Genomic DNA, 13400 nt, shown 5'->3' on the forward strand with positions numbered 1-13400 from the left:
CCCTATTGAGATGAGTGGTCTTTAAGATATCAAATGGGAATCAGATCATCACCCAGTTTCTGTGAAAATCTATTGTCATTCCTCTGCTAAGCAAATGAGACTTGTTCTGGGTGATTATATGACATTATTGTTTGTATGCTGTACTGTTGACTCAGTAGGAAATTATATGAAAAAAGTCAATTTCATAGCAGTAGTATTAGATTAACAGTACCTTTCCTGACTTTTAGGCATTTGTCATTTATTTATTATTTTTTGCCATAATCAGTATCACCTTTACTCTTACTAATATTTTGTTTTAAATCAGCTTGGTTTTTGTTTAAATAAATTTACAATAAGAGAAAACTTTTCTTATTACCATATTACCATTAATACAAGAACAGTATCACTTGCCATGAATAGAAATTAACTTAATAAAAAAATACAATGGATAGAAAATAATATTTTAAAATTCTGAGTATCTTTTGCTGCCTAAAAGTTGTGTGTGTGCTTGTGTGTGTGTGTGTGTGTGTGTGTGTGTGTGTGTGTTGGCAGGGGGGTGAGGCACAGTGGTTAAAGAACACATAACATAAGACTTACCCACTTAACAAACTCTTAAGTGTACAGTGCAGTATTGTTAATTACATGTACGTTGTTTTATAGCAGATCTCTAGGGCTTTTTTAAATCACGTGTGACTAGAATTCTATATTCGTTAAACAGCAACCTCCCATTCCCCTCTCCCTGCAGCCCCTGGAAACCACCATCCTATTTTCTGTTTCTATGAGTTCAGCTACTTTAGATAACCTCATATAAGTGGTAACCATGCAGTATTTGTCCTTTCGTGATTGTCTTCACATAGCATAATGTTTTCAAGGTTCATCCATGTTGGAGCATATGACAGAATTTCCTTCTTTTTTAGGGTGGGATAATAGTATATGGTATATGTATACATTTTCTTTTTATATATATATATACTTTAAGTTCTGGGATACATGTGCAGAATGTGCAGTTTTGTTACATAGTATACACGTGGTGTGGTGGTTGGCTGCACCCATCAACCTGTCACCTACATTAGGTATTTCTCCTAATGCTATCCCTCCCCTAGCCCTCCATCCCCCGACAGGCCCTGATGTGTGATGTTCCCCTCCCTGTGTCCATGTGTTAGCCTTGTTCACCTCCCACTTAGGAGTGAGAACATGCGGTGTTTGGTTTTCTTTCTTGTGATAGTTTGCTGAGAATAATGGTTTCCAGCTTCATCCATGTCCCTTCAAAAGACATGAACTCATCCTTTTTTATGGCTGCATAATATTGCATGGTGTATATGTTCCACACACAACTTTACAAGAAAAAAACAAGCAACCCCATCAAAAAGTGGGCAAAGAATATGAAGAGACACCACATTTTCTTTATCCATTTATCTGTCAATGGATAATTAGGTTATTTCCCTGTTTTGACTATTGTAAATAATGCTGCCATAAACATGGAAGTGAAAAGATCTCTTCAAGTCCTTGTTTTCAATTTTTTTGAATAAATACTCAGAAGTAGGATTACTGAATCATATAGTAGTTCTGTTTCTAATTTTTTGAGGAACCTCCACACTCTTTGCCTAAGTGGCTGCATCTTTTTACATTCCCATCGAGAGCACACAAAGTTTCCAATGTCTCCACATCCTTGCTAACACTTGTTATCTTTTAGGTCTGTGGGGTTGTTTTTTTTTCTGATAATAGCCATCCTAAGAGATAGGAGGATGTGGTTATGGTTTTCATTTGCCTTTTTCTGATGATTAGTGATGTTGAGAATCTTCTGATATATCCATTGGTCAGTGTATGTCTTCTGTGGAGAAATGTCTATCTTTGAATAGACATTTGCCCATTTTAAAATTGGCTTATTTATTTTTACTTTTATTATTTTTGCTATTGAGTTATATGAATTTCTTATATATTTTGGCTATTAACCCTTTATCAAGGATATGGTCTGCAGATATTTTTCTCCTGCTGTAGGTTGCCTTTTCACTCTGTTGATTGTTTCTTTTCTATGTATAAACTTTTTAGTTTGATGTAGTCCTACTTGTCTATTTTTGCTTTCATTGCCTGTGTTTTTGGTCTCATATCCAAGAAATCCCTGTCAAGACCACTGTCATAAAGCCTTTTCCCTCTGTTTTATTCTAGGAGTTTTATAGTTTCAGGTCTTACATTTAAGTCTCTAATCCATTTTGAATTGATTTTTTGTTTATGGTGAATTAAGGGTACAATTTCATTATTTTTCATATGGATATACAGATTTTGTAGCATCATTTGTTGAAAAGCCTATCATTTTCCTGTTGTATAAACTTGGCACCCTTGTGAAAGACCATTTTATTGTATAAGCATCAATTTATTTCCAGGTTCTCTTTCTGTTCCATGTGTCTGTATGTTTGCCTATGTGCCAGTACCATATTATTTAGATTATTGTAGCTTTGTAGTATATTTTGAAGCAACTCTGGCTTTGTTCTTTTATGTTGATTGTTTTGACTATATAAGGTTCTTTGTGTTTTCATATGAATTTTAGCTTTGCTTTTCCTATTTCTGAAAAAAAAAAAGCTCCTGGGATTTTGATAGAGATTACATTGAATCTGTAGATCATTTTAGATTGTATGTTAAGTCTTTTTTTTAACAATGTTAATTTTAACAATGTTAAGTCTTTCAATCTATGAAATCAGAATGCCTTTCAATTTATCTGTGTCTTTTAAAATTAATTTCTTCAGTGTTTTCTAGTTTTCAGTGTACAAATATTTCACCCACTTGGTTATATTTATTCCTAAATATTTTGGGTTTTTTGATGCGATAGTAAGTGAGATAATTTTCTTAATTTTCTTTTGGGATTGTTTATTGTTAGTGTATAGAAATACAACTGATTTTTGTATGTTGATTTTGTATCGTGCCATTTTACTGAATTTGTTTATTTGTTCTAACTTTTTTTGTGTGTAGATAGAATCTTTAGGGTTTTCTACATATAAAATTATGTCGTCAACAAATGGAGATAATTTTACTTCTTCTCTTCAGATATTGATGCCTTTTACTTCTCTTTCTTGTCTAATTGCTCTAGCTAGGAATTCTATTACCTTGTTGAATAAATGTGGTGATAGTTGGCACCTTTTGACTTGCTCCTGATCTTAGGAAAAAAAAATGTTTTCATTTTTCACCATTGAGTATACGGTCTTCATCATGTTGAAGTAATTTTTTTCTACTCCCATTTTGTTGAGTGTTTTTATCATGAAATGTATTGAAATTTGTCAAATGCCTTTTCTGCATCTGTTGAGGTGATGATATACTTTTCATCCTTTCTTCTGTTAATGTGGTGTATCCATCTTGCTATGTAGAACCCTTGTATCTGAGAGATAAACCCCACTAGATCATGATATATTATCCATTTAATATGCTGCTGAATTCAGTTTGCTAGTATTTTGTTGAGAAATTTGCATGTATATTCATCAGTGATATTGGCCTGTATTTTTCTTTTCTTGTAGTGTCTACATCTGGCTTTGGTATCACAGTAATGTTGGTCTCACAGAATGAATTTGGAAGTGTTCCTTCCTCTTCAGTTTTTTTGAAGAGGTTGAGAAGAATTTGCATTAATTCTTCTTTAAATGTTTTGTGGAATACACCAACATTTCTTCCAACAAAGAAATACACAAAAAGCCATCTGATCATGTGTATTTCTTTGTTGGAAGATTTATGATTAATTATTGAATCCCTTAATAGTTACAGGTTTGTTCCAAGTTTCTATTTCTTCATGATTCAGTCTACGTAGGTTGTATGTTTCCAGAAATTTATCTACCTCTTCTAGGTTATCCAAGCTGTTGACTTTTTCTTGGTGTATCATCGTTCATGGTAGTCTCATAATCCTTTTCATTTCTGTGGCATCAGAAGTAGTATCTCCTTTCATTTCTGATTAGACTCCACTTATTTTCCTTAATCTAGCTGTTTGTCAGTTTCATTGATCTTTCAAAAACCAATTCTTGGTTTCACTGGTTTTTCCTAGTGCTTTTCTATTCTCCATTTCATTTAGTTCTAATCTAATTTTTATTATTTCCTTTCTTCTTCTTATTTTGGGAATAGTTTGCTCTGTTTCTAGTTCCTTGGGGTGTAAATTTAGGTTGTTTATTTGAGGTATCTCTTCTTTTTTAATGTAGGAATTTACCATTATAATCTTCTTTTTTAGTATTGATTTTGCTACCTCACACAAATTTCGGTATGCTGTGTATTTGTTTTCATTCAGCTCAGGGTATTTTCCAAATTCCCTTTTGATTCCTTCTTTGATCTATTGGTTGTTTAAGATTGTGCTGTTTAATTTCCACATACTGTGATTTTTTTTCAGTTTTCCTTCTGTTATTGTTTTTTAGTTTTATTCCGTGGTGGTTGGGAAAGATACTTAATTCTGTTGTTATTTTTTAGTTTTATTCTATTGTGGTAAGGAAAGATACTTCAATTTGTCAAGACTTGTTTTGTTACCTAACACATGATCTATCCTATGTGCACTTAATAAGAAAGTGTATTCTGCTGCTATTGACTGTATTTGTCTGTTAAGTTTAATTGGTCTTCAGTGTTGTTCAAGCACTCTGTTTTCTTTCTTATATAATCTTTGGATGTCCTATCCATTATTGAAAGTGGGGTATTGAAATCTCCTACTATTATTGTGTTGCTTTCTCTTTCTCTCTTCAATTCTATCAATCAATGTTTACTTCATATATTTGGTTGCTCTGGTATGGGATACATATATATTATAATTGCTATATCTTACTAGTTAATTCATCTTTTTTTCATTATAGTGTCCTTCTTTGTCTCTCATGATAGTTTTTGACTTAAAGCCTATTTAATCTGATATAGGTATTGCCACCCCTACTCTTCTTTTGACTGCTGTTTCTATGGGTTATCTTTTTCCATTTTTTCACTCTCAGCCTATGTGTGTCCTTAAATCTAAAGTGAGTCTCTTGCAGACAGCATATCATTGGACCTGGTTTTTAATTTATCTTTTGATAGGGCAGTTTAAGCTATCTCCATTTAAAGTAATTACTGCACCAGGCATAGTGGCTCATACCTGTAATCCTAGCACTTTGGGAGGCTGAGGCGAGTGGATCACTTGAGGTCAGGAGTCTGAGACTAGCCTGGCCAACATGGCAAAACCTTGTCTCTACTAAAAATACAAAAAAAAAAAAATTAGTCGAGCACGGTGGTGCACACCTATAGTCTCAGCTGCTCAGAAGGCTGAGGCAGGAGAATCGCTTGAACCCAGGAGGCAGACGTTAGCTGAGATCACACCACTGTGCTCCAGCCTGGGTGACAGAGTGAGCCTCTGTTTAAAAAATAATAATAAATAAATAATAAAAATAAATAAATATCGATAGGAAATGATTACTTTTATCATTTTATTGTTTTCTGTATTTCTTGTAGCTCTTTTGTCCTTATCTTTTTCTCTTGCTGTCGTATTTGTGATTTAAAAAATTCTTTAGGGTCATATTTTGATTCCTTCCTCATTTTCTTTTGTGTATCTCCTATAGGTATTTCTTTTCTGGTTGCTGTGGGGCTTATATAACACATTTTATAGTTATGATCATCTATTTTAAGATGATAACAACTTGACTTCAATCACATACAAAAGCTGAACTATTCCACCAGACTCCTTTATGTTATCATTGTAACAAATTTCATCTTTTTATTATGTATCCATTAACATAATTTTATAGTTTTTATACTTTTATCTTTTTACTTCTATATCAAAATTAAAAGCTGTTTATACAATATTCGTAACGTTACATGTAATGTAATGTTATAGTACTATAATATGTATTTGTGTGTTTGTATATATGTATATATACTATAATATATATTTGTATGTGTGTGTATATATATATAGTACTATAATATGTATTCGTGTGTGTGTGTATATATATACACTATAATATGTGTGTGTGTATATATATATCTAGATATATATATACACACACACACACACACACACACACCTTTTCCAGTAAATTATATATTTTCATTTGCTTTCATGTTACTATCTGGTGTCCTTTCATTTCAACTTGAAGAACTTCCTTTAGCATTTCTTATAAGGCAGATTTCTTTGTAAGAGGACTATTATGTCTTGCCTTGGTTTTCTCATTTGCAAAATAGAATGATAGTGGAAATAAATACATCTTTGAAAAGTTTTATGTGACTTGTAAATATCTCTGCAAAATTTAGTTATCATAATTATTACTTTACTTTATTACTAAATTACTAAATTATTATTATACTTTAGCATGTGTATTGAGGAAGTTTCCATTATCACATTATGAATTAGTGTAGATTGCAAGGCTTGTGTGTGTTGTGTATGTGTGTGTGTTGTGTGTGTGTGTGCACATGCCCACTAGGTGTAGTTCTGAGGTAGAGACAGAGACCGTTGCTTTAAAATTTGATTGTCCTTTGACCCATAAAATTATGACCCTGGCTGCTCTGGGAATGGTCATTTGCTTCTCCTGAGCGGGGGTGTTCAGTTGCTGATTTCCTAAACCAATTTCCTAAATGGGTAATTGTGTTCTGACTCATACAATTCCCCCTACATTTCCTGACTATTTCAGGTGACTATCTCTTCCTCTTTGCCCTTAATGGATAGGTAATGAAGTCACATGTTTCAAAGTCATTGCTGTGTTTCAGGCTGGGGTGGACTACTCTTACATAATGTCTCACTAGAGAGTCAGAATAAAGTTGGCACACGTGCTCTACCTCCACCTCAATTTTTAACCATGTTGAAAAGAAAGAAGTCTTAAAATGAGAGGTGGCTTTCAGGGGCTAAAGAGCCTCTGGTTGAAAGTGTTTAGTTAGTCATTAGTGTTTCAGATCCATTAAAAGCACAGGCTTTAGGGTAAGTTTGCTTCATTTTTTAAGCTGTGAACTTGGTTGTATGACTTTAACCTTTCGCAGTCTAGTTTCCTCATCTGTGAAAAGGTGATAATAATAATATTTATCTCACAGAGCTTTTATGAAGATCAAATGAGATAGTCTCTATAAAAATGCTGGCCGGGCACAGTGGCTCACGCCTATAATCCCAGCACTTTGGGAGGCTGAGGCGGGCAGATCACCTGAGGTCAGGAGTTTGAGACCAGCCTGGCCAAAATGGTGAAACCCTGTCTCTACTAAAAATACAAAAAAATTAGCTGAGTGTGGTGGTGGGCACCTGTAATTCCAGCTACTCGGGAGGCTGAAGCAGGAGAATCGCTTGAACCTGGGAGGTGGAGGTTGCAGTGAGCTGAGATCAGCGTGGGCAACAGAGAAAGACTCCATCTCAAACAACAACAACAACAACAACAACAATAAACTAGGCACGTTATGTGGCATATTTGTGGGGACCAATGCATGTTGGCATCAGTATGATTGTTTTCATTGATTCAGCCCTTCAGTAAGTCATTGCTGGCAACTCAAGTCTAACTGGGTGCTGGAGAGAGAAACAGATTAAGTACAACAACAAATAATAGAGTAGAGCTTCATGCAGCATTTATGAGAATAGAGAGAAGAGAAATGTTAGTTGACACTAAGGCCAGGGCACGTTTCCTAGAGGAAGTGGACCTTGGGGGAAAAGTGAAATTTCCCTGGAGAAAAGAAGCAGGAGAGAGAGGCATTTGCCTTCCAGAAGCACCATACAAGTAAATTTATGGGTGAGTTGGGTCTTTCATTCATATAGTCCACTTATAATTATTGAGTTCTCACTATGTGAGGGGTTCTGTGTTTGACTCAGGGAACACAATGATGAGCAGAGCAAAAACAAAACAAAACAAAAACTATTCCTGCCCTATGTAACTCTCACTTTTCAGGCAAGATGGGTGTGAAACCAATAACAAATAGGAAAGGTATAGGACATCATTGGATGGTGTATCCTTGAGACTGACTAGGTGTTAGGATGGGAGGTGTCCAGTGGGGCCTCTGTGGGTAACTGAGATTTAAACTGAGACCCATGTGGGAATGGGAGTGAGGTGAGGAGAGATAGAGAAGGCCCTGTGCCAGGAGAACCACAGTGTCTTCTGGGAACTGAACAAAGTCCACGGTGGCTGAGACATAGAGCACATGGGAAAGGTATAGAGAGGACAGTGGTGAGATAGCATGGGCAAGACCACAGGGGGTCTTGGTGGTCATTCTAAGGATGCAGGCTTTTGTCCCACGTGCAATGAGAAGTCACTGAAGTGTTCTGTTTATGCACAGTAATATTTCAAGACTTATGTTTTGAAAAAAAAATCTGCTATGTGCAGCATGCATTCATGGGGATTAAAATGGAAGTGGAAAGATCAATAAGTAGTTGTGACAAGATGATAGTGGCTTGAATTGGGGTAGTGGCAAAAAATAAAAATAAACAAACACATCAACAGTTGTATCTGGTGAGTCCTGAGGCACTTGGTGTAGTTGGACAATAAGATACATGGTGCTGAGTCGCTGACGTGATCGGTTTGGGCACTTTTTGAGGAGCAGTGGTGTGACATTTCATGCTAAGAAATTTGCATTTATACTATGAAAAGGGCTGATAGAGATTAAGAAGCAGAGAAATGAAATAATCAGATTAGTGTTGTGCACGGAGGATATTTATTTCTCTTCCCACCTACTGCTTGAGCTAAGCATTTATTGAATTTAGAGTAATAGACGAGAGAAACGGAACAACATCATTGCAGGCAAAGATTGATGGAAAGTGGATTCTTTTGTATAACAGCACAAAAGAGATATATGAAAGGGAGGTTAAACTTGTCAGTGTGAAAAGCTATTGATCTTGTAAATACTTACCCTGAAGCCACCTAAGCCTTCGCTCAGGCATGACCCAAATATTCCAAACCTCCAATGCAGCTGAGGATGCGGATGTAACTGGATGAGAGATGACCACTGTGGAAATATAATGAGCCGAGACACTTTGTGGGAAGGGAGGGGTTTACAAAAGTGTTAAAGGAGCCAAGGAATTATGGGAGAGAGGGAGGAGAGAGAGAACGTCTAGTGGGGATGGCTTTCCTCCCTGCTAGGAAGAAGGCGCCACTGGGTAGTGTTCTCAGAGCCTAAAACAGAGGCCCCGTAACCACTGAGGAGCTAGGAGTAAGTTAGAGACAGTGGGAAAATATTTGGAAAACCAAATTCATTATGTACTTTCTATGATTTGGACCTCAAGTCAGGGGTCGTTTCTGAGACTCTTGACGCTGTATCTCTAACTGGTCAAGAGTGAAATAATCTAGTTATGAATTGGACCACTCTTCCTTCCCTTCCCTTCCTTGGGTTGATGTATTTAAGACACTTACATGGGGAATACTCTGAAGGGATGGAATATTTGGAGGCTTTTGCAGCCAGCTGAGAAAGAAGGCTGTCCACAGAGACCGAAACAGACATAAGAACTATTGGTCAAGTGGAGTCTTTGGGAGGATTTGAAAAACTAAAGAAAAAAGAAAAACCAAAATGTTCTACCTCTGTGAAGTTTTAAGCCTGTTCCACTTAATACGTTTCAGAAAATTTAATAAGGAAAGATAATTTGTTAACCATCCTTGCGGTGTGTTACAGATAATACTAAACTCACTTAAATACATCTTAGCTTTCAGATGTAGATACTTTTTCAACAGGTTGTGCTCAGCTGTGCTGTGCCATACTGATTTCCGGGCCTCACCTTTGGTGTTGTATACTGGAGACATTCATTCAGGGAGTGTGTCAAACTTCTAATTGTTCATTTTCAGGTTACAGAACTCAATAATGTGAAGAACGTAGCTCGATTGCCAAAAAGCACCAAGAAACATGCCATAGGGATTTATTTCAATGACGATACCTCCAAGACTTTTGCTTGCGAATCAGGTTTGTCTCAGGCAGGGCTGGGGGGCTTTTGCTTTTAGATTCTGAATGGATGCTGGGCACACAGTTAATCTTTTGGACATTTCCACAGATCTTGAGGCCGATGAGTGGTGCAAAGTACTCCAGATGGAGTGTGTAGGAACACGGATCAATGACATCAGCCTTGGAGAGCCTGACTTACTGGCCACTGGGGTTGAGAGAGAACAGAGTGGTATGTAAAGAAAATTCTCTCCTCTTTCAAAACTGCTTCTGTCTCCGTATAATAAAACATAAGACATCTTCATTACGTAAAGTTTTTGGGGTATAAAAATGTATAAAGAAATAAGTAAAGTAATCTTTTATCTAATCCACAACCTGTGTTAACATTTCAGTGTATTTTTTTCTAATTTTTTTTCCAATTCATAACATTAATGTATCTACATTAATAATATCAGTTAGAAATTTTGGGGAACCTGCTATGTGCCAGTTTGGTGGAAGATGCTTAACTCATCTCAGATTATTTATTATACTTTTCATAGCAGCCCTATGGTGTAGGTATAATTACTTCCTACGTTTTGCAGATGAGGAAACTAAAATTTAGAGGACGTAAAGACTTTCCTTCAATTCTGTTAGCTCACTAGTGTTTGATTCTAGACAATACCATTGGACCTATATTTACAGTTTACAGATCTTAAAATGTCATGGGCATTTTTTGGTCATGCCTTTTTCACTTAAAATGTTGTCAACAGCTTTCCAATGTTTTCAATATAATTCAAACTTTATGACTATTTCACCAAATTTAAACCCATCTAAAATCTGTAATTAAAAAATACATATTTTATTGAAACACTTGAGCCAACTCTGAGCTCAGCAGTCAATCTGGGAATCAATAATTTAAAATAATAATGACCAAAATATTCATGAACACTTCAGCAAAAATCAGTGTTGATTTACAGAACAAACCTGGATGTGAGGAATCATTTCTTTGTCTCCTAACAGCTGAGCCTAGGGATGGGGTAGATCAGATCACAGAGATCTATGAGGGCATGTCGCCATGGAAAGGTCTGTGGGTCATCTGGTTTGATTACGGACATGGCAGAGATGGAATTGTACTGACTTTTTCTGTAGGTGCACACTCCAATGTTAGTAAAAAAATGCTGTCCCTCCCAATTGGAACTATGTCTTCATGACACATTTACAATCTGTGACTCTTTGGATGCACCGTATCTGCCATAACCCATCTCCATGGAAATGTTATTGACCGAGACCTAGAAGCGCTGGGTAATTCAGAGGAGCCTCTATGTAGATTGGAAAATTGAGCTACTGAGAGGTTAAGTCATTGACGGGGTTACACAACCAATCCCCAGGCTCTTCCTTCTCTGGTTCACTAAATCAGGACACACCAGGCAGAGAGGATACCTAGGAGCCAAGCATAAAGAAAACCTGGCAGATTTTGATTATGACTCATTTTTTCACCTAGAATGCTCAGATCAGCACTTTTCACAAATTTGTATTTGGGAAGCAGTATCCTGACAGCACCACAATCTGAATTTAAAAATTGGCGGTGCGTAGGAGATACCTTTCCCACAGCAGCTTTCTGTGCCTCAGTTTCCTCTTCTGTTAAATGGAAATAATAGCTCTGGTCTACAAGTATCAGGGATTATTATAAATTCAACTGTGTCCTCTCAGGCCCTTTACAATGTTAATTAGTATGACTTCAAATGATTGTAATTAAAATGGTCACTCTACCACTATTGCTATTACTCTTTTTAAATTTTTATTATTATTTTTTCCCTATCTCTCCGCTGTTGTTATTCTTGAGTGAGGTAGGACTTAGAGAACTTCTAAGCACATAGATTGATAATGATCTCTCTTACTTTTTACTTAATATAGACAGTCCTTCTTACTTGGAACTTTCAAGGGGGGAATATGCTCAATTAGAATACATTTTTAAATATGGTTACTAGAAATCAACGAATATTTGTTTATTGAGAATATGAAATAATTAAAAATTTTTGAATAGTAGATCATGGAACACATTTCATGAACACAATCTCAGCATTACTATTTACTAAATTCAAGTAAAATCTATGAAAATTCAAATGACTATCTTATCATAAAACAATGTATTTAGAATACCACTAATATAAAATTGTTAATGCCACATTGTCGCATGTAGGCAATCTACCATAATGATGCATAGGTGGAAATACGTTTGCTATAGTAATATTTCTGTTCATTTTTCACTGAAAGACTTTGACTCAAAAACTTCTTAATGAATTTTCCAGAAATATAACAGAAATATGGTGACTGTATCTGCAGGGATGAAAATTAGGTTAATCAGCCAAGCAGTTTATGTGGAATAATTTTGGTTGCATTTTAGCGATCATCCAAATATGCAATGAATATTTCTTTCCACTATTTGGCTAAAGAAAGTTCTTTGTTGAAACTAGTTCAAATATATGCATTGGCATTTTCCCAAATTGTTGGCCAGTTAAGTGCATAGTATTACTGTGGCGTTTTGTTTAAATGATTGAAATACAGTTTTATTCATTTAGTTATAGAAATTACAAGTTGATCAATATAACTTTAATAACATGGAACCATGACATAATTGTTTTGCACCTGCATCTTTTGTGAGCACAAAAGTGTGGATCTAGTTAATGTGTTCTTGGCAGGAAAAAAAAAATTGCTTTTAATCGTTGTACTGCTTTAGTCTTTTATTGGCATACACATTTTTATTATGCAAATTTAAAAATTCTAAAAATGGTCTTTGCTCATGTAAATAGTGCTTAGCGTATGTTGACAGTCAGGCTGTATCATTATTATGTTATTTAATAGGATCTGCATTTAAGAAATTATTTTCTGGGACTGTTAATTAATGGGAAAGGTTTATCTTTCTGAATATGCAACCGAAATCTAGAATGTGAACTTGAATTGTTTTTAAATGCCTCTATGTTCCTACAATGTCTTTGATGTTTTATTCCTGGGGATTTTAGACTAAACTTTTGTTTTTCTCCCAGAGAGATTCAATGTGTATTTGATGCCATCTCCTAACTTAGATGTACATGGCGAATGTGCCTTGCAGATTACATATGAGTATATCTGTCTTTGGGACGTCCAGAATCCCAGAGTCAAACTCATCTCTTGGCCGCTAAGCGCCCTGCGGCGGTATGGACGTGATACTACGTGGTTCACTTTTGAGGCAGGGAGGTGAGTTTAATGACTTTTAATGACTATTTTTCTGTTTTTGTGTGTGTGTGTTCATTTTTACCATGCTCGCATCATATGAGGCGGTAGGTTTACATATGAGATCCAGCTGAAGTACACTTGAGGAAATTCATAGAGTTGCGATTACATAATATGAGGGGTCTTGTGAAATATTTATATACTCAACATGGCTTTTCTCCCCTGTGGAAGATTTTAATGTTTCACACACGGTACAAATTTTCATTACACAGTTTGATTCCATATCACAAACTGAAGTTGATCCAGGTAAAAATGTTAAAAAGTACCATTTCCTGGGTCAAGCTGAACAGAGGCCAGCTTCTTGATTTTGGAAAACTTCCATATTATTATTTCACATATGTTTCCTTATCTGAGCTAACTGTGGTAGA

The 13400-nt window shown here is 35.7% G+C and overlaps 1 protein-coding gene across 2 annotated transcripts in view; it reads left to right on the forward strand.

The window, feature by feature from the left end:
• The window catches only part of DOK5 (docking protein 5), a 175540-nt gene that overhangs the window by 103694 nt on the left and 58446 nt on the right, over nt 1-13400 (forward strand). For both annotated transcript variants that reach the window (XM_008952869.5, XM_057300788.2), the window contains exons 3-5: nt 9693-9807; nt 9896-10015; nt 12807-12996. In XM_008952869.5, the coding sequence (XP_008951117.1) occupies nt 9693-9807; nt 9896-10015; nt 12807-12996 (425 nt within the window). The remainder of the gene's footprint in view (nt 1-9692; nt 9808-9895; nt 10016-12806; nt 12997-13400) is intronic.

This window comes from Pan paniscus, chromosome 21 (assembly GCF_029289425.2).
Source record: "Pan paniscus chromosome 21, NHGRI_mPanPan1-v2.0_pri, whole genome shotgun sequence".
Taxonomy (NCBI): domain Eukaryota; kingdom Metazoa; phylum Chordata; class Mammalia; order Primates; family Hominidae; genus Pan; species Pan paniscus.